Source organism: Ambystoma mexicanum, chromosome 1p (assembly GCF_040938575.1).
Source record: "Ambystoma mexicanum isolate Mex_15411 chromosome 1p, UKY_AmexF1_1, whole genome shotgun sequence".
Lineage (NCBI taxonomy): Eukaryota > Metazoa > Chordata > Amphibia > Caudata > Ambystomatidae > Ambystoma > Ambystoma mexicanum.
In genome coordinates this window covers 323,729,173-323,751,610 of record NC_090921.1, presented here as the reverse complement: position 1 = coordinate 323,751,610, position 22,438 = coordinate 323,729,173, and the positions used below count along the sequence as shown (strand labels likewise).

General features: G+C 44.4%; 1 protein-coding gene across 2 annotated transcripts in view; it reads left to right on the top strand.

Annotated features, from left to right (window-relative positions):
* Positions 1–22,438, top strand: part of LOC138569735 (hippocampus abundant transcript 1 protein-like) — a 227,720-nt gene that overhangs the window by 110,196 nt on the left and 95,086 nt on the right. For both annotated transcript variants that reach the window (XM_069647982.1, XM_069647992.1), the window contains exons 3-5: positions 5,887–5,949; positions 6,427–6,554; positions 21,774–21,888. In XM_069647982.1, coding sequence (XP_069504083.1) covers positions 5,887–5,949; positions 6,427–6,554; positions 21,774–21,888 — 306 coding nt within the window. The remainder of the gene's footprint in view (positions 1–5,886; positions 5,950–6,426; positions 6,555–21,773; positions 21,889–22,438) is intronic.

Below are 22,438 nucleotides of genomic sequence, written 5' to 3'. Positions count from 1 at the left end.
TACTTGAACACTATACTTGAAAGCAACCTCTGGACTGATCTCCTTATCTTTGTCCGAATTGACAGTCGGCAAAACATTACCAATCTTGTCCCCAAAATATTCCGGACATGTAAGGTTGAGCTGCATGATGGGCTGTCTTTCGTTCGGCCGCTAGGTGTCCCCTTGCCATTCATGTCGGGGGCTATCATTGCCACACATAAATCTTCTGTTTACTATGACATGCTCGCAAGGTAGAGTCCCAAGTGCTAGCAACTGGGGAAACAGACTATTTCTTTCACTTGTGATATTGCCTTTATAAGACCTCGGATTTTGCAGCTCTGTGTTCCAGCAACTATTGTTCCACCAGGCCTTTTCCTCTGGTCAATATACTGAACCTTTGGATGCTGGCTGGCCTGTCCCACTCGATTACAGATGAGAGCAGCTGCATTCCTTTCCAGCTTGAAGTCAGATTGGCAAGCTCCTTATTACATGTTCTATGTCCTACTCCTTTTGCGCCACCCCAGCCCTTCGCGGCCATTCAAACTGCTCTTCCAAGAACTTCATGGGCCGGTGCCCACTGGAAGGGAAAGAAATAACCTTGGCCACCACCCCTTGAAGAATGTCTACACCCAGCAACCTCACACTAAGACCACCCACACCCATACACCAGTGAAACTTTGACTCAAGAAACAAAGTCCTCCTCGCCTTGGTACACACATGGACTCCTTGAAAGCAAGCATGCCATCCACAGGAAAGCAATGTTCTGGGGGAAATTCCACGAACCAGATCTATTTACTCCAAGATCCCTCTGATCAGCATGCAGGACACTGCCCCCAAAATGGCTAAATCAAATTACTACACAACAACCTTCCTGGAGGCATCCAACAAGACCAAAATTCTCTTTCAAACTGGAGCACTGCACCAAGCCTCTGCTAGACCATGCAAAACCATATTACACTGACAAATGCAACCCCATCAACTGATTTTTCACAGACTATAAAAACGAGATAAGGTAACACATTGGTGACCACTAAAACACACAAAGACCTCTCTCTCCCCATACCAGCCTGCAACATATTAAGATGGACTGAATTCATGACAATTACTGTAGAAATGCAGACACAACACTCTTGCAACCCTCAAATCTACCAACGTCAAACACAACCTTCTCTCCTTCATTGTGAAAGTCATCAACTGTGAAGCACTCTGGTCGGCACTTCTCGCCATAAACATATCCAACACATAGTTCACCTTCCCAGATACACTGAAAATGGGACAGATTCACCCACTACTGAACAAACACACTGTTGACCATTATTACCTAGGCAAGTATCACCTCATCCTGCATCTACCAACCTTCTGCAAATTGGTACCCCTGTGAGAGCTTGTGCCGGGTGTTCCTTCTCAATCAGGTTTCTGACAACGATGCAGCAAAGACCACCACCACCACCAGTTATCAATAATGTCTAACACATCCTGACCGAGGGGACCTGTGTTTATGCATCATCCGACACCTCTCTGCTGCACATATAGTACAGTTGACCCTGAAGCCATCCTCCATCTAGCCACGGACATGTGCTTTGATGGCACAGTCCTGCAGTGGTACGCATCATACCTCTCCCATAGACACCACCTTGTCCATATTTGGACACAACAACCAGCACCACCCATTAACGTGCAAAGTGTCACAAGGCTCCATCCTGTCCCATGCCATCTTTAACCTCTAGATAGAGGTTATGTGGGGAAAACTCCTCGTCCACAGACATTAAAGTACAGCTGTATGCAGATGGCACACGGCTGTACCTTAATCAACAACATCCATTAACTCAAGCTCTGTCAGTGCTTCATCCAAGCCTGAATGTCAAGCACCCACCTGCAGCTCAACCCTACAAAGACCAAGTTCATTCTCCTAGGAACCCCACACAGCATGCCAAAGTCCAGAATGTTCTCACTGACCTGAAGCTCACGTCTCAACTTACCCAGTGAGACAGTCATTCAAAGTACACATTGCAAAGAAAACGAAAGCAGCTTGGCACCAACGTGTGCTTCTCTGCAAAGTAACGTTTTTCACCCCCACCAAGCAATTCAGGTCAGTTGTTGAAGCCCTAGTCATTTCCAACCTGCACAGTGGCAGCCTCCTTGCAGGAATCCCAGATACCGCCATGGCCCCTCCAAAAGCTGTCTAGCAGTATGCCTCCTCCCAAGACTAAATAAATTCCACTATATCACCCCATCCTCACAAAGCAGCAATGGCTAACCCTTCAAGACTGCCTCATCACCTACAAAGCACTTGCAACTGAAAGACCACTCTGGTCGGCCGAGAACCTCACTATCTCTGTGGACCTACACACCACCATAAGTCACAAAATTGCTAGGTTGTAAACCAAGACTCCAAAAGGAGTGGGGAAAAACCTGGAAACAGGCAATTTTCTGCTATGCACCATGTCTCTGGAACACGTTACTAAAGCATATCAGACTAGACCTGCTCACTTGATACTACACTTCAGGAAGGTCATGACCCTACTCTTTAAACTTCTCGCCAATTATGGATTGTGCCTCTCAGCTCTGTGTGTCGCCCCTCTGGTATTACATCCTCTCCCCCTCAAACCTTTCCCCCAAATTTCAGCTGTACATTGTGATACTTTCAAGGAGGTTGATATTTCATTGTAGGTTGAATACTGTTTGAGCATCATCTAACTGCATTCAGGCTATGCCTAAAAAATGTTTTAAAAAATAAACCTTGCCTCAATTCATCCAAGGTTTGGTTTTCTAACTCATACACTCTCCCCTTTTAATGGCTAAACCTACTGTCCTCCGCACTTTCCAAATCACTAAAGAACCAGTCTTCACTCTTGAAACGGGTGTTTAGGAACTTCTTAATTGAGGAAAATTCCAGAAAAGAACATTTCAAGTTTCACGAGTCATGGAAAATCAATCCTTGGTGATGGTTCAGAAGATAGTGGACCATAGCAATTATCCCGCCACCCATGACTATTAAAACTCAATATGCATATGCCTTCTAAAATACCAGACACACCAACTAAGGCAGTTCCAAAACCGGGCTGCAAGAAAGAGATTACTCATCATCCAAAGAACTACTCCGGCTTTGCTTCACAGCCAACAAAAATACATCTGAAAGTTCTGTGCTTGACACACAGAAGTCCATTTATCAGAGTCTCTAAATAACTCAGCTAAGGAAGCCAGACATAAACTGGTCTTTCCTCAATGTCCTCATGTCTGCCAAGACTCTAATTCTCTACTGGATCCTTTTAACCAAGAATTCACTAGATTAGTGGGGCCGAAATACCTTCAACTCTCTCTTCCTAAATATCTTCCTTCTCGGGCTCTTTGCTCATCCGCATCCAACTCCCTCAGGGTCAGTCGCTTCTCCAAGCAACGAGTTGGTGGCAGATCTCCGTCTTCGGCAGTGGCCTCCCTCTGGAACAGCCTTCCTGTCTCCCTTAAACTTGACGAGAACCATCTCCGGTTCTGGAAGCACCGCAAAACTTTCCTCTTTGCCTCTGCTTTCTCTCCCCCTCTCCCCTGCTAAACTCTGGGCAGATACAGCACCGGTTTCCCTTCCTGATTCTCGGGCCCAGGCCCCGCCAGTTGCCCATCTGCACTGCCCCCCTTGCTACCTCGGGAACTGGGGACTATTTTCTATATCCCTACAGTCCCCCTACCAGCACTTATGTCTGCACTTACCATGCACTTGCCACTAACTGCCTTTTTTCTTTCTTTTTTATTTATCTTATTGTATCCTATCCCTTATACTGCACTTCTCCCCTCTCCTTTCCCCTCGCACTTTCCCTCTCCCCCTCCCCCATACACTTGCGCGATCTGAATGATACCTGGCCTAGTAGGCTCGTTTTTCTGTCTTCCCTTTGACCCCCTGCCTCGTTGCGCCTTGAAACACCTGTGTATAGGGGCGTTATAAATGCCATATCATATCATATCATATCATTACTAGACATTAGCACAAAATGTTCAGAAAAATCTCCAAACCACCGCAGACCAGAGCTAACAAATAGTTTGAGGACAAGCTCACCAGAAAGAACCCTTTGAAAACCCAGAACTAAGAAGGCAAATCAGTACCGCAAGGATAATCTTAACAGAAAAACCCAGTCGAGAGGATACCAGACCATGATCGAAAGGAATTTAAAGCATACTTCTGAAATAGTAATTTCTTCCATTCCAAAGTATTTTGAATCTTCAAAGAATTAAGCACATCTTCACAAATAACCACTGACCTCCTCACAGGAGCTTACGGACAGGTTAGCAAGGATATAAACCAGATGATCCAGACAGCATCACTTCCTCTGCACCCCGCTGTATCCCTGCAGAGAGCATTCATGCTTTTTCATCTTTCTGTTTCCCCCTGACACATAAGCTTGGGAGTATGCCTGTAATGAAGGGCGAGTTGCACATGAGGGAGATGGCCGTTTCCAAGGTTTTGAAGTTATTTTTGATAGGCTTCAGGGCAGGGCGGGGGCAGGGGGGCGGTCCTGCTCCCACGCCTCCACCTCCTTCACCCCCCTCCCAAAAGCCTTTATGCCTTGACTAGATGTCATGTCGCACATAATCTTTCTACAACGTCAATCCTGGTCAATCTTTCTACAACGTCAATCCTGGTCAGTAAACTGTTACCACAAAAGTGTATGCAATGGTGCCAACAATTACATATTTAAAAAAGAAAATCTGCCACTTTAATAATTAAACTTATGGGTAGAAGCTTTTATGAAGATGAGCTGCAGTTTGGAAATTCCAATATAAATTAATTATGATTTTGCATATGTAAAACTAGTGGCAGTCTCCATTCACATAATCCAATCAAGGAATGACGTAGCCTGGTAAATATCTTTTTAAAAGCAGCACACGAACCTATATCGACTGGACAGATTTTCACAAACCAATCTAACACGAACATGCCCCTTTCAAAGCATCGCAGTTCTTATGCGCTTTTGAATACATTAAGACTAATGAGGGGGGCGTACACTTAGGTACTCATTAGCACATACCTATGGAGTATACTTTCAGCTTCTTGCTTATCACAAGAACTTCAAAGAGGAATCGTAACTCTTTCCCTTCTTCTGGTCCCTTGCCTTGAAACTCAGAAGTCATTCCGCAGCTGCCTCTTTATTATAAAAGGATGATTTACTGCAGCTTATCTAGTATCTACTGCAAAGCAGCATCACCAGGAATCCAAGTATTTAGCTACAATCTATTCTACATCCTCAATAGGCAGTGAGCAGGTGTGTAGTTGACTAAGTGAAACTCTGAGGTGGTATCTTCAGTGCTGAGACTCCTCGTGTGCACCAGGAATAGAAGGGCATGCAATTTGGAACCCGCTTCTGCTCATTCAAGCTACCTTTTTATTATGCACGCTTACTGTACTTTGAGTAAAACAGTGATTTTCATGCCTCTTACTTTCAGCTTTTATACCAGACTGCCCATCCCGATAATTCTGTTCGGCTAGATCCGGGTCTGCAACTTGGCTCGCTGATGTTTTGGACTAGAAACGCCATCAACTTTAGCCATTATAGTCAATGTTGAGGGATCAAGGAAGTCTTAGTCCAAAACATAAGGTTGCAGATCCCTGTTTTAGACAAACTATAATTGGTCTTGGCCTTCATAATGCCCCTAAAAACATCAACTGTTGTTTGTAAGCGAGTGGGTCTCATGCAGACTGTTCAGTAGACTACAATAAAAGCATGTGTCTACATAGCCATGTAAGACTGAATAAACTCATCCAAGACTGCGATGGTGAAAGGGATGTTAATTCATTGTTTGGTTATATGGTGCCAACCGCATTAAGCTGATAGCACGTGAAAGATTCAGATTATGGTGAAACCTTGAAGATGCGTGTGAATTTCCAGACTGCTGATGGGCAATATGTTGTTTCCACAGGTGCTACACACAACCTTTCCCCAACACACTTTCCTGATGAACGGCCTCATCCATGGAGTCAAGGTAATGTCGGATAAGCTGCAAAATGGAATGGGGCAGCCTTGTGCATGTTCCTTGAAGCATCAGAGGTTAGGGTAACTTTGGGTTGAACAGGCGCTAAAATGGATTTACTTGAGAGGACATACTAGAGGGGCTGTGTGGGAAAGTTTTTTTTTTTTGCAAGGGCTGTACTAGGCGGAGATTGGCTATGGAACTGGTGCGGGATAGGGTGTGGATGGGGGTGGCAGGGACTAGATCAGTTGAAGTAATGCTATCGGACAGAATAGTTGAGAGAATGTTGCATGACAGACTGGGTTTTAGCCTTACATTGGAGATCATGGTTTGGGGGAATGGTTTATGATATGATATGGCATTTATAACGTGCACATACACAAGTGTTTCAAGGCGTTTTTTAGAACAAACAACATAGGAGGAGGGTGCAGAATAGACTGGCTGGTGTAGGACATATACATTGACTCCATGCTTTCTGCCTCTCTCCAGGGTCTGTTGTCATTTTTAAGTGCTCCTCTCATTGGGGCCCTGTCCGATGTCTGGGGCAGGAAGTCCTTCCTCCTGCTTACGGTCTTTTTCACCTGTGCGCCCATCCCCCTCATGCAGATCAGCCCATGGTGAGTAGGCCTGTCTCTTCGTCATGTAAGGTGGGGTGGGTGGGACCTGGTGGGCATGCTTGGTCCAGGTGTGGCAGACAGGAATAGATGATGGGGGTTGTGAATGGGCAAAATTTATGATAATTTGGGGATTTTAGATTGGTTGCGTACACTCTGTGAAAGGAACCTAGCTCTGGTTATCTGAGGTGAGGTAGGGATGTGTAATATCGTGAGTATATAAATGTACCAAAAAAGTTCACAGTTACAGTTAACCTATTGCAGAAATTGACAGGTTTGTAAAAAAAGAAATTGTCATTTGTGGTGAAGGCCTGTGCACAGTGCTATGCTCAAATGTGGTACAACGGGACGTCTGGTTTCAGTGCTTGTCGAGGTCAGAATAACCATTGGCAGACCTTATCAGACCAGGGGATGACCTGTATTCTTGGCCAGCATGTCCAAGTGGGAGATTTGGGTGCGATCCCTGTTGGAAGGGAAGAAACTGGGAGCCAGGCCAGTGTGAAGGAAAATTGTGAGAATTTACACTGTGAAGTCTGTGAACTGGGAAATCGAAAACGGCTGAGCCAGCTTATAGTGAATAAGCTTTTCCTGTAATTTCCTGTAATGTGACAGCCCAAACTGCAGAGCCATGATGTGGAAAGGGGACCAGGTTCAGTCCTTCTGTGTTTGTCCATTACACACCTTGAAGCTGTAGTGCTTGAAACGGTTCTGTGGACCTGAGGTGGTTAAATTGCTGTGTAAGCAGTATAGCCATGCCTTTGTGTGCCTTGACTTATGAGTGTAGTCTATTCACCTACAGCCTCAAGCCCTTCCTGCCAACAACGGACCTGTGGAAAGTTGTCAAACCCTTTTCTCCACCCACACCTCTCTCCTTCAAAAAGCATTCATCTTGAACAGTGGCAACGCCATACTCTCTGGTGTCGCAGGATCCTCTCTGGCACTGTTGAAAGCCGGCAAACATACTGCAGTGCATTTTATCATGGAGCAAGAAGCAATTTCGACCAGATCACATGCATCCTCACTGAGCTGCATTGCCTGCCACTACAGGCTAGAATCGCTCCCTGCGCCGCGTACAATGTTGTGATGACCAATGCACCATCTTACTTAGCTGATAGGTTTCCCATTTCTTTCTAGCCTGTGCAGTGCCATAAGCCTCATCGCCAGACTGGAAAACAAACCCAAGAAAACAATCCTTCTCTTGCTATGCATCCAGTCTGGAATTCCATCCCGCTGTACACTAGGAGAGCTTTCGATCCTGAGCTTCAGAAAGAAAATGAAGACCCTACTCTTCAAAAAACGTTATTCATGATAATGATGTGCTATTTATATAGCACCTTTATCCAAAGCACTTTACAGAGCCCATATTTACATACAATATCAACCAACCAAAATGTTTAGCCCCTGTTCTGAGAATCTAGCTGGATTTTCCTCTGTTCCCTCTCCATCGACTAGACCAGTGTACCCTTTGGCCTTTTCTGTACATTGCTCCGTGGCTTCCCAGATAGGTTTGTGCTGTAGAAACCTCTTACACAAACAAGTTGAAACCATCAGAAGGGCCACTGGAGATTATCTTCAACTTGTGGAAAAGAGCATACCTGTCTAGTGTTGTACGGCACTGGTGAAAAGTGGCAGAATCCAGGCCACACAAGCATACTGCCAGGGGAGCAAGAGGCATAGAAGCTCCTACAGAGACTTAAGGGTCTGGTGTTTGTTGGATACTTAAGCTATCTACAGCAAGGAGAAGGGGAAATTGTACTTACCTCTCCTGCTGAAGTGCCTGCTCCTCTGACAGCCCAACGTATTCCACTTCTTGTTCTGCAGGGAACTATATTGCCCAATCCTCTACTGATGAGGTGCAAGAGTCTAATAAATGGACCGAACTAGAGTGTCTGGGTTCAGATGATGAACCAGCAGATGTCTATTCAGTGAAACAACATTAGTTGAAGCACTCTTAACATGAAACAATCTGATGCAACAAACCCCTTAATTTAGTGAAAAACTTTAGTTGACTTTAAGTGCTGATTTAATGTCGCAAAACCCCTGAAATTTGGCAGGTGTTGGATTCTACGCTAGCTTAACTATGAGGCCCCCATTGCACAACCCATAAGCATACTGATGACCTCACTGATAACCTCAAATAAGATTATCAGTGAGATCACTGGTTCAGCAGATCACGAATGCAAGTAACGGATGCAAAATGTAAAAAGCGTGTTTCTGCAGGAAGGAGGGAATTCGAGTGCAAAGCTTAATTGGAGTTTGCATTTAAAAATACTGTTTGTTTACAACCATGGTATTCTTGCACACCAAAATTGCTCTGTATTGAATGAGCATTTACCATGATGAGATACTCTAATACCTTTTTTATCACTCTGTTCTAAAAAACATTCTCCTATGCAAAGACCTTTTGGGTAGTACAACTATGACTTTGCACCAGACCGCCAAAGAATACAACATGCATGCGAAGGGACAGTTTCCGAAATCATCGTTTCTTCCTAGATCCAACTACTTGCTGTCAGTGTGACCAATCGAAGGTAGGCTTAGACCATGTCAAATAGAAAAGGTTGGGGTATATTGCATCTGTGCTAGATCTTCAAATGCAGTCCAAAATGTGTCCCCATGGCTGGTATTTACCATTACGGTTGTAGGTGGTGTCCTACCTGATTTTTCATGCCATCACCTGACATGTCCTCGGTAATGTAATTTGTGATGCGTGCTCATAGGGGAGATGCTGTATCTTCCAAATTACAGGGGTTTGGGGGCATTAAATCAGCACCTTAAAGTTTCTTCAAGTTTTTTCACTGAGTTTCAAGGGTTTTATGCTATACTTCCCACCACCTATAGTTCTGCCTTTTTTTCTGATAACATAACTGATGCTATGTCCTATATCAATATCTGTTCTTAAGCTACGAAACATCGGGTTTATCAAGTATTTAATCTTTTTTGTGTACACTAAATAAGACGGGGATTGCTAATGCTATACTGTAACTAGGAAGTGTGTGGTGGTAGTTGGGGGACTTTGATGAGGAAGAGTGGGGTGGTTGAGGACAACAATGATGAGGAGGAAGAAGGATGTGGGGGCAGTGGGGGTAATGTGAGTTGAGATCAATGCGGACTGAGGAGGGAGTTGGTGGTAGTGGGGACTGTTACAAGGAAGAGAGGTGGGGCTGTGACAAGGAAGAGCGAGGTGGTGGTATCGTGGGACAGTGACTAAGAGTGAGGTGATCTTAGTGGAGGACTGTGAAGGAAGAGTGATAGTAGGGGAATTTGGCGAGGAGTGGAATGTGGAAGTGTGAGTTGGTGGTACTGGTACAAGGAAGAGTGATGTGAAGGTAGTGGGGGACTGAGTGTGATGGAGTAATGGGGGACTATGATGAGGAAGAGGGATGGGGGGCTAAAGGCAAGATTACCTTTGGGGACTGTGATGAGGATGTGGGATGTGGGAGTAATGACATGGATTACTGTTGGGATGAGTAAGAGTGAGGTGGTGTTAGAGGGGAGACTGATGAGGAAGAGTAGTGTGGTGGTATTGGGGGACTATGACTACGAAGAGTGAGATGGTGGTAGCGCGGTACAGTGACCAGGAACAGGGATGTTGGAGTAATGCCATGGATTACTATTGGGTACTGGGATGAGGAAGCGTGAGGTGGAGGTTTCGGAGCGGAACTAGGATGAGGAAGAGGTGAGGTTAGTGGAGGCCTGACAAGAAAGAGTGACGTAGTGGTAGGATACTGTGATGAAGAGTGAGTTGGCGGTAGTGGGGGGGTGAAGAGGAAGAGTGAGTTTGTGGTAATGGAGTACAAAGAAGAGTGATATGATGGTAGTCGTTGACTGTGAGGAGGAAGAGTCAGGGAGTGGTAATGGGGGACTGTGATGAGGAAAAGTGACCTATTGGAAGTGAGGTACTGTGAAGAGGAAGAGTGATGTGAGGGTCTGTGACGAAGAGTGAGGTTGTGGAAGTAATGGGGTACTGTGACAAGGAATAGTGAGATGGTAGTATGGTAGTGGAGGACTGTGATGAGGAATAGTGAGATGGTAGTGAGGGACTGTGACGAGGAATAGTGATGTGGTGGACTGTGACCAAAAACAGTGGCATGGTGGTAATGGGGTACTATGATGTGGTAGTGGATGATGGACGAGTGGTAGTGTGGAACTGTGATGAGGAATAGTGAGGCAGTGGTAGTGGGTGGAATGTGACTGGGAAGAGGGATGTGGGGGTAAAGGTAAGGTTTCTATTGGGTACTGGGACTTTGACCAGGAAGGATATGCGGTTATATAGGAAAGATACTATTCGGTATTAGGAAGAGGAATGTAGAGGTTAAGGTAGGGTTACGAATTAAGTACTGTGAAAAAGAAGAGGATATCTTCCCGGCTGATACTCTTCCCCCCACCCCGCCTTGCCACACTTTACTTTGGGAAGACATCCCCATTTTTTATATTAAAAACATGGATGCTTCCTAAAATTTACTTAAAATACTCCTTTTCCCTAACTAGCAATCACTGAGATTGTCACATCACAGCATATTATAGAATTGCAGTATTTGCTCTTTTGTTTATTTTTTGCCATTCCAAAGTCCCATCTAGAGCTCTGCAAAACATTTGGGAAAAACAAAACAACAATATCCACAAGCCCCAAACCTTCCCAAATTATACTTTCTTACCTGCCCACATGCTCCCTCCCTAGCGTCATATCTGCCCTACCTACTCCCCTAACATCATTTTTGGGCAGTGTCCAAAAACGAATCTAGATCTGCATAATGGCTAATTTTGAGAAATTCAAAACCTTGACACCCAACAATGCATAATGGTACAGGGGCTCCCTCCTCTATGCAACATTTTTAAAATAAAATACTGGATTAAGTCACACCAACAAAGGATTTCTTTTGAGTGCTTAGTGCCCAACTTCCATCAGCAATGGCAAGTGTTGATGGGCTAGGGTCATGTTCACTGTCCACATTGCTAAAATTAAGTACTAAGACTGTGGACCACTTGTCAAGGACAGTGGCCACAGCTGTGGGTCGCGTCCACTGTCCCTGTTGCACCAAATAGGCTAATAGACTGTGGCCATGGCCAGTGTCCCTGAACTATCAGATCCCACCAGCCATTGGAACTGTTCTTGATGGCCCTGGGAAAACGTGGGGGGAGGGTGTGTTCGTATGTGTTCGTGTGTGTTCCGTCCGATGGAATCTACCCGTTTTCGTCACCAGATCAAAGAATGCAGATTTCATGGGAATCCATTGTAAATGCTGTCTGACAAGAATAATTTGCAGGTGGCATTTACATTTAATAAAAACAGAAGTGTAAATTGAAGAGTAACGGCAATATCTCCTGGTTTTACGCTTCACTTTTGTGATCTGTTTTTATAAATGTTTACAGTTAATAATGATAATAATAATAGCAGCAGCAGCACATAAGTACTAAAGCTGGCGTTCCCCTGCATGCACTGCATGCATTTTGCTAAATTACCCGCTTGATGTGTTAGAATACATTTTGAAAGGAGTTCTTTAGGAAACTACTTTTTATTCTCCTGTAAATTTAGGGTTAAAACTGCTTGCATGCATGAAAAAAAAAAGATGGCGGTTAACCTACCGTGGAATGGGGAAAACCCTTGAAAATGTAAGTCTTGTACTCTCTAACTCCATGTACTCCACTCATCCTTTCTAGGTTCTTCCCTTGTGTAACTACTCCCTGACCTTCCCCTATTACCTCCTTTCGCTCATCGGTTCGTGGGATCCCTTTTTATCAGCGCTTCTTCCAACATTTCTGTGGAAATCACACAGGATTCCCACATTAAGACGAAAATGGTATTGCACATTGGGCTCTGCAGCCCATCCCTAACTCATCCACTTTACATGTGATTTATTTCCCCCCTTCTCACCTCTTCCATGATAGAAAACTACTCCTTTTCTCCTCCAAATACCATTTTGAGCACTTTCCTTTTTGTACTTCCCTTGGGATTACCGGTAAATAAATTGCGTTGAAGGGGGTAAAAAGATGTCTGATTTTTATTTCTGCAAAGGCTCAGTACTGCACTGCACCATGGGAGATGGCTGAATATGTTTGCGCCCAGCCGCCCCTCCATCTCATCAACCTTTCTTAAAAGAAAGTCCACAAAAACCCTACTGCACATGGTGTCGAAGTTGTTTTTCATTTGTTTCTCATTTGGTTCAAAGCTGTCCAGAGGTTTTCGTACTATGGGTGTTCAAAGGAAACACCTTTTTCTCTATGGATAAATGAGTGGGAGTAGGCACAAAAAGAGCTTGTTTTTTTCTTAATAACTTTTGAACAATTTTATTTTCCCTTAAATCTCCTGCTTGGTGCCTGTGTTTTGTTTTTGTTGTAAATGTCATCCCAATGTGTCTACTTGAGTCTACAAATCCTTTCCTCCCTAGCAATCCCAAATCTTTGGTCTAATACTACGAAACAGGACAACTGATTAACACACCATTTTCAAAAATAACCTTATCAAAACACGGCTTGAACATTTTTTATGATGAGCGGAATTTGACTCATAAGATGTGCATTAGCCACTCCTTCCTCTGTGGATTTTATTTTTAATAGTATCTGTTCCTGTCTAATGATGTTATCCTGTCTAACAGTTTTGAATTTAAGTTCTCGGACTAACTGATCAAAACTCAAATTCCAATGGACCAGTTTATAATATTTTTTTTTTAAAAAAGGCGATCACCCGGTAGCAAATGGTTTCCCCTGTCGGAATAACTTGCCCCAAACGGGACCAAACAGGATGGTCATAATTGGTCTCTATTATGTATAATGCAGCTTCTTAGCATTGCTTGACTAAACCATGATTCCATTCCTAGTTCGAGTCTTATGTTTACAACTTGGGTACAATTGGGTAAACCTAATCATTTCCTCTGGTATCGAGTGATTTTCGCTAAAAGAAAAAACGAGGTATTTTTCAGAGAAACAGGTGCAGTGAAAAAATACTGAAATTAAAAAAATAAAATGTATATGGGGTGGGGGTAGGAGTTAAAATGGGTGGGAAAGGGGTTGGAGTGGGGTTATCAGCATAGAGAAAGGGTAGGGCTTAAGGAACCCCCTAAAATAAAAACAAAATCAGTATTTTTTCGATGTAAATATATAATCACATAGAACCTTTCCTCCATATTGTACCTTTTTAGGCAGCCAAATATTCCTTTTCATTGTTCCAGTCCCGCATTCATAACATATAATAGAGTTGTGGTCAGTCTTATTTCTATATGTTTATGGTACCTTGCATCGAGAAACCCTCAAATAACTTTGTAATAGTTCTAGTTACAGCTAACCTTGCCACTGTCTTATTGGATATAAAATTCCTGATTTTTTTTTTTTCTTATATTTTTTTCTTCTCATGTATCCTATGAAAGAGGGTACCCCCCCGAAGAACACGGTCTTCATCTTGACCTTGCTGATGGACACATCGTGCCTTTTTATAAAATGCCAATAAGTGTATGAATTGTTGACCTCTTTTTTTTAAATAACATTATTCGCCTATTTTGCATTATATTTGTATCATAGTATTGTGCTCCAAAGCTAGTGTAAAAACGTTTTCTTTCAACTATGTGCACTTAAATAAAGCACACACAAAAATGCCACTAAGGCATCAAACTATCTATGCATTCCAATAGTCATATGATCCGACAGCACAATATTCTCTGCATAGCCACCCACCTAATGTGGGTATCCCCACTCTTGGGTGGATAATTTGTCTCTTGGTCTAAAATTCTAAGGAGATCTTCAATGTATAAGTTAAATAATAGTGGGGCATTTCGTACCCTTGCTTCAGTCTGCAATTTGTCTTTATGTTCCCGGTGGTATGCCCTAGGTTATCCAGCCTCACCACTACTGGGTATCCGTGTATAATTGTGCTATTATATTAAGCAAACTGTGGTTGCCTTTTCTAAAACCGGACTGGAAGGGTTTTATTTATTTATTTATGTATTTATTTATTCTTTAAAGAATATAAGAGGACATCATTTTGTGTGTCTGTGTGTGTGTGTACCAAGTTATATCAAATTTGTTTCCAGTGCATTCGATAGGATCCTAGGCATGGTTTTCATTGAAAATGTGTTCTTTAACAAAAGAGCACCAAGATTCTTCATCAACCACGTTAACCAGTTGGTTACCAGCAGGTGAATTACACCTGTTCATTACGTTCCAGAGCTTCTTAGTGTAGTGGGATGCAAATGGGCATAACATTAATTGCCAGTTGGCAATCTGTAATGATGATGATTTATGGATCTTTAGCCAATTACAATGTTTATTTTTCCTATTTTTGATGAGAATGATTTTAGTAGACCCGTCAAGGCTGCTAGCAGCATCTATTTAAATGGATGTCGTATCTCATTCTTTTTTCGGACACTATTGCTGCATTATAGATGTTACCCTTTGTATCACTTTATTTTGTTGGAAAACATTTTGATTTACCAAAATATCCTGTGAGGCGATCTATCCAAGTTGTGAGTTCTCCCACATCAGTTTTCCAACCTATGCAATAAAGCATTACTAGATCCATCAATATGAAGACCAAATGTTGCTACATTTATTTCATTCCATCTAATAATGTTCCTGTTGGGGTTTAGTTCACCTAGTTCCCCTTTGGTTTGAGCTTTAACAATAATGGCAAGAAATAAGGAAGGCATTGCATGATCTGTAGATTTACGGTGATTCATCATGAGTTCTGTTGCTCTATTATAGTCCTGCTAATTAATGAAAGACAGATTATTTTTCTTCCCCATTGACCAAGTGGGTTTTCCTGGTATAGCACCTGGTGTGGGTCATTAAGCATAGGGAGGCATTTCTATTAATCGGCTTAAGCCATCTTTTGCCTGCTCTATTATTTCTGACACCATAAGAAATCGCCTGGGGAATCGGAGAAGGGAATACCCTGATTTCCTTTCTCTTCCATGTTTTCACAACCGCATGTATTCAAGTCCCCGGCCCCTACATAGATCTAATTCGGACTCACGGGTGGTATTCTCAAACGCCTCTTCAATGACTTTATGAATGTCACTGGTATGTTTTGGTTCTACACGTTTATAATTATCATGGATACTCCTGTATTTAGCTTAACTTCAGGCGGCAGCACATTCATATTTACCTTATTGGTTAGTTTCTCTAGATTCCAAATAGTTGGCAACACCCGTTCTCAGGCCCCCTTGGGTTTACCTGTGGGGCCTTTTGTGGCGGTACGGTAATATACTTTGTAATCATCTTTTATGAACATACCAATAAACCAGCATTCTTGCATTAAGAATACATCACCCTACGTCACTAAGGGTGATCCAGACGTGGACCTCTTGCTCACTGTTTTATGGAGGCTCAGCTTCACCTCACTGATGATGCCCAACAAGGCTGAAACACGTGTATGGGGTTACTGATGGTACTCTTGTTCACTAGGAGAATTGCCTAGCATTTTGGTGGTGGACTGCCCCTATCTCTGCGAACAGGCTGATCTACAGTGAACTAAAATGTGGTTGTAGACCCAGGTATGGAAGAAATTACATAGAACACTTTATTCAAAGCATGTTCGTTCTCAATAGAGGGGCTCACACACACTTGTAAATGATGTACATTAGACCCCAAAATGAGCAGTCCTGTTCTTGTGGGGTGCCATTTCCGAATGGATCTTTGCCATTCTGCAGCACTTGTTACACAATACCAAACATAAATTAATAACTTGAATCCTGACATTGTTCAGCTGATGCAACATCCTGCATCCTGTCTGAAAGTAAACATAGAGCCACCTTTATATCCCTGCACTACAAAGTAGCCAATATGAATGCCCATTATTTCTCACTTTCTTTCTCTCTGATCCCCTGTCGTTCTGTCCCCCTCTCTGCATGTGTGTGCTATTATCTTGGATTTGTATAGCACCTACTGCTACAGTTCATGGCATTGAAGTGCTTCAGCCTCTCAGAGAGGCAAGGGAGGAGTATGATAGAACCGTCAGTAGTGGTAGGGAGGAGCAAAGTCTGGTGGATAGTTTGGGTAAGGGCAAGGGATAGATAAAGTTCTCAGGAAGGAATGGGAAGGAAAAGTTGGAAAAGCCATGTGTACAATTGGACCAAATTGATCGTGGCACTCAACTATATACTATGGGGTGCAGCACTGAAAGAGAGCTGGAGAAGAGGTGTACACTGCGCCAGGGGGTAGGTCTGGAATGCACTCATGGGAGCTGAGGCATTTTGAAGCCATGCTCAAGAAAATGCAGGTGGCAAGAGAGTTGTATGTCAGAAATTCGAATTCGCCCATTTTGCAACCGCTCCCAGAAAAACGAGCAAAAAACCCTCATTTTTGGTTTCCTCATTTATTGATGTCCTAGTTAACAAAACCTTAGGCTTGTGTGCAAAGTGCTTAAGAACGGCAAACCTGTCTATGGCTTAGCTGTTGTCGGCTTTCTGAGCCTTTTACATTTTCGTGGTGAGCCAAGGCATGTGGAATCCATGCCCAAGAAAACGCAGCTTTCCAAGCTCCTCTATTGACTCCCCAGGGTCAAGGACGACCCGGGTCTATGGATAGGAAAGCTGTCCGACCTTCGAGAGGTTCCCGAGCCCTGTTGGGGACTTTCAGATAATGGTTATATTGGTGTGTGAGGCACGAATCCTCTTAGGCTGAGGTTGGGTGCTTATGGGCTTTAATGATGGGAGGGTGGATTGGGGAGGAGGTGGGTGGCAGAGGATTGGGACCACCGATCTGAGAGCTTAGTGGGCTAGTTGGAGCCAGGCCCAAATGTTTTTCTAAAAAATAAAGTCCAACCGACAATGCTGTGTGGGACATCAGCCTGTGTTCCAGAGACTTGGTGTGCAAGGAGAAATAGCACAAGTACAGAAAATCAAGTGGCAAAGCCAATTAAGGCAGAGCTTAAGGAAGATGAGGCTTCAAGCAGAGTTGGTCTGCTGGGTGGCAGCTAACACTCCAGATGATTCGGAGTAAAATGTGGGGCGAGGAGGGCGAACTAGAGCGCAATGAGAGCATGAGAACACGAAAACAAACGAGAGTTCGAGAACACAAGAACGTGAGCAAGGACATAAATCAGCGCGGGTGAGATGAGCGGGAGAAGGGGAACATCGGATGGGGAGAACAAGAACACCTTACTCTACTCTGCTAGTGCAGGTGCTGAACATTCTGAGAACCCGAGGAGCCTGTGGTGGGATTATGATCAGGAGGGGGTTGGGGGGTCTTTGGCTTAACGAGTAATGAGAACTGCAGTTTGACCAGCAAAGAGGGGGGGGGAATAACATGGTCTTGCCATGGGCCGAGTGTGTAGGAGGCTGACTCTGCTTTTGGAACCACTTTCAAGGCCGAGAAATAAGCCTGCAGAGATGTTTTACTCTGGGCCCTGAAGGTCACCATCTGGGTGAGCCCCTGCTGCATTGGAATTGGACATTGGACTACAGATATCCCGACCGCTTTAAATTGGACCCATGCCAAGGTTTATTTACTCCTCCATTCCAACACTTTCAAGCATAGTGTTCCACGTTTTATGTGTTAACTGACAGCCCCAGGCCTTGTAGGTGGTTTTACCAACCCTTTCCTTATCTCATCCCACAGGGTGAGGTCAACCCTATGGATAAAAATTCTGGGGGCAGATGAACTGGAACTGGGACAATGAGTGGGAAAGATACCGGGAATTCAGTTATTTCATTTTGGTTCTCTTTCCCCAGTTACTGCAAATTGATACGTAGTCCATCCTTGTTTGCTTTGTGCACCCCCTTTTATTACCTTGCGTGGCCTGCTGGGAGCCCAGAATGCCACCATTATCCCCCAGGTGAAATGCTTGTCGAGCATTCTGTTCCACAGGCCCTGCGACAGCATTTTCACAATGATGCACTTTTACTTACGCACATGTGCGCACACACACCTATGCTCATTCCCACACAGGCCTGTGTTTGTGCACGTACACACGTGCACAGAGAGGGAGAGTGGCTAGATGTGAATGTGTCGCTTGTCCACTATGTAATGCGATGGTATCCTTCCCTGTGTGCGTCGGGATGCAGCCTCCGCTAAACTGTCACTAATCCATTTATGTATCCTTGTAACATTTGCTGTAGGTTGGCAAAGATGAATTGAAAAATAACTCCTCAGAGGAGTCCATTCGTTTTGGGCTCTAATTTTATATTACATATTTACATGAATACTCATGGATGCAAATTGAAATGTATAAGCTACTAGCTAGGCATAAAAAGGCCCTCCCCACCCTCAGTTCCTGTCATACACGCAGCACACAATTTCCTACTCGCAAAAAGGTCAGTAATGACACTCCAATGGCCATTGGTAAGTGCACATTTTGAGACCTGAACATTTTGAAGTTTTTTTTCGGTAGCGAAACTCTGGGCGCCCCTGCCATGATGCAACCACTGAAAGGGGTATAAGAAGGCTCCCCCAGAGTTTGCCAAGCCTCTTTTTTAATTAAAGGACACCGTTAATGGCTAAAAAAGTAAATGCACTCGATGTTTGTTAAAAGAACATAGGCTTAGGTAATACAGCTGACCGTTGGTTGATTTGACCCTGACGCTTTGTCCCAGCGGTGAGAAGTGATTTTTGCAGATATGACTGTCCCAGGCTCAATATGCAGTGCTGGAATGACAAGTCAGTGCATTCTTGGGGTGTACGCTGATCAGGAATCCTTCAGTGGACACTGAAATGAAAAATCTGGGAACATGTGAGAGGAGAGGGTGTCTCCGGGGCACAGAGATGCTGACATGTCCGGCTGTCATGATTACACATGCCTGATTCCAAAAGGGCGAGCAGGGAACCATGACCACCAGTCACAATATTGGGGAAGCGATGGAACCATTAAGCCGAGGTCAATCATTCTACATGAAGTTAATGGGAAAACTGGTCCACAAATCGAAGCTTCTATAAAAAGAAAAGTCATATCTCCTGATTGCAGAGGGGATAAGGCCATATCTCCCGATTGCAGAGTGGGTCGGGGCATATCTCCCGATTGCAGAGGGGATAGGGCCATATCTCCCGATTGCAGAGTGGGTCGGGGCATATCTCCCGATTGCACAGGGGATAGGGGCTGTATCTCCCGATTGCACAGGGGATAGGGGCATATCTCCCGATTGCAGGGGGGATAGGGTCATATCTCCCGATTGCAGAGGAGATGGGACACTGTTCCTCTGAGTCAGTGGTGTTCGAGGGGAGTTAATGAAGAACAATTGGTAGACGATAACCTGCATTGCCTAAGGCAAGAATGCACAGTAGCAAGACGCAGCTTAGAAGAAAAAGAACTAGGAGCGGAGAGCCCTTGGTTGGACAATCAAAAAGGGAGCTCCAGAAGTTGGGAGCTGAAATGGTGCCACCTCATCCTCAAACTGACGACCAACACATTTGTCCGGGATGACGCCAAGAGTCCAGATCAAGACAAAGACCGCAAACATGACCTACAGGGGGAGTTGGCTAAGCCAGTAAAGACAAACCTTAAGGGAAGTAAAGTTAAAAGGATTGTCCTGCTTACATGGGCCCAGTCATGGCAGGGTTCACACTTTACGATCCTTGAAGCACAGAGTAAAAACTAGATGTGAGCTAGGATCTAGACCCTGGTGGGAGTAGAGCCCACCAGCCCAAATAAAGAAGTCTTGCTGTTGTGTTCACTCAATAGTGCAGTGCCTAGCAGTTTGCAGTGAGTTTGAGGTCCTGCATTCCTCTTTGGAATGCAATTGTGGTTCGCTCACCTGTGTTACACAAACGTCTGAGCAGAGATTTACTGGGGAAGCTTTGCCTGAGTGGTGGTGCCTAACTGCTCCATTCCGCACTGCCTACTTCATATGCATCTCTGATAGACTCTGCTCCATTCTGGTGTCCTCATGATCCTTTCTCTGACCATAACAACTTGCTAATGGTTAAACAAAGCTTTTAGGGTAGATTCTCCATGGATGTACCCATAAGGCTGGAAAATGCCTTCTACCCTAGGGCAAGGGATGGGGATGGCAGGTCACTCTGGTCTTTCTCATGTAGCTGCTGCAATGCTGCAACCTCATCCTCAAACTGACAACCAACACGTTTGTCCAGGATGACGCAAGAGTCCAGCTCAAGACAAAGGCTACAAACGTGGCATAGACCTGAACCACCGCAAGAACAGTCCTCACCCGCGACGTCCTCTGGGACAGTCTTAAAACCCTATTACTGTTGGTGATTTGCTAAACTCTGCCATGGGCGGATGTCCAGGAGTCGTCTTGATATCAGGCTGTGGGTGGAGCCCGGTCCTTAAGATTGGACCTTTTCAAGAAGTTTACTTAATCCTCCTTCCTTTCACTGTTTTGCTTAGATTTCCATCCTTGCTGCATATGTTTCTGAAAGGCTCAAAATCCTTGGCAACTCAACTCCAAATGTGTTAGGGCATCACCCCAGTTGAGCAAACCATGGAGGCGATCTACTGTTCACAAGGGAGGACCATTTTGGGAAATACTAAAGCCCAAGGCCCGTTAGGCTCTTCTATACTGTTAGTGATTTTCTTACGAATCTGAAATCCAAGAATGAACCTGTTAAGAGCACTTCATATGCTTGTCTTGTGTGTTGCCTCCCTATTCATGACACTTCATACCTCTTCAGCGTTTTGCATGCATATGGCACGTTGCAGAACTCCAGGTAAGAGTACATTGCTGTTCTCCATGGTCACAGTGATGATTACTTCAATCTGTTTAAAATAATCAATGATACCTCTTCTCCAATGACAGCAAAGGAAAGGTATAATTACATGTCACGCTGGAGAGAAGGTGCCAGATGGGAGAGGTTGTGGTTCCAGACTTTTAACGGATCTATTGCGCCCATGCATAAACATCTCCCTCTTTCTGTTGCCAATGAAACAGCACACACAGCCAGCACCAAAATAGGGCCCCTTCCCACCTTGCCCGCTGCTGATTGTGTTGTCGCATAGATGTGAAGCTGGTCCAAAAATGGAAAGGGGTAGTGAAAAAACAGGGTGGGTGATTTTAAATGGGTGGGGAAATTACTTTTAAATGAAGAAGAGAGACTGAATCAGTCTCTTCAACATTGCATCCATGCCATTGTAGGGCCACAAACCCACGCCAGACAGCAGTCAATGCACACATGTCCTGGGTCCATGCTATTGTGGAGGCCGTCTGTGTGTCTGTTCACTGCTGTTTCAGGCTGCATGTCTATGAACACTGGGCTCATACTTAGTGGGAAGGAGTGATGTGTTTGACTTCTGCCAGTGTCCTGTGCACAATATTGTTGTTCTTGTGCCCTCTGCTGCAGGTGGTACTTTGCCGTCATCTCCATGTCCGGGGTGTTTGCTGTCACCTTCTCTGTGATTTTTGCTTATGTTGCAGACATTACTCAGGAACATGAGCGCAGCACAGCATATGGTCTGGTAAGTGCAAATGGAGTGGGTCAGGTAAGGGTTATGTGATGCTCATGAGTCCAGCAGGACCTGGGATTAGTCGTCCCTCCTATGGCTAATGGGATGTGTCCACTCTTCAGAATCTAAGACAATCTGGGCTCCCTGCCGTTACATCTCTTCTTCCCACCACTACTCCCTCCTCTAAGCTAGCGCTACCAAGTGGGGTGCAGTCTCCAGGTGACCAAGGTCCTAGCAACCCTGATCTGCTTCTAGATTTTTGTTTTCTGCACCTGTATGTGAATCTGCGATATTTCCTTCTTGCTGCATGTGCTCGTGACCTGCCCATCCTCATAACAAGCCTTGCTGACCCTAGGAGCCTGCCAACTAGTGGCCTCTTCAATGTGTAGTGTTCAACTATATTGTTTTCAACTCAGAGACTAATAACTGTGACTGGCCAACATCCTCAGTTATGGGAAGCACAGCAAGCACTCCATGGAAACTGCACTTGCCCAACCTCTTTACCACTGGTCACCATTTCAAAGGCTCCTCAGTTTTCATCCACAATGATAGATTTTTGGTT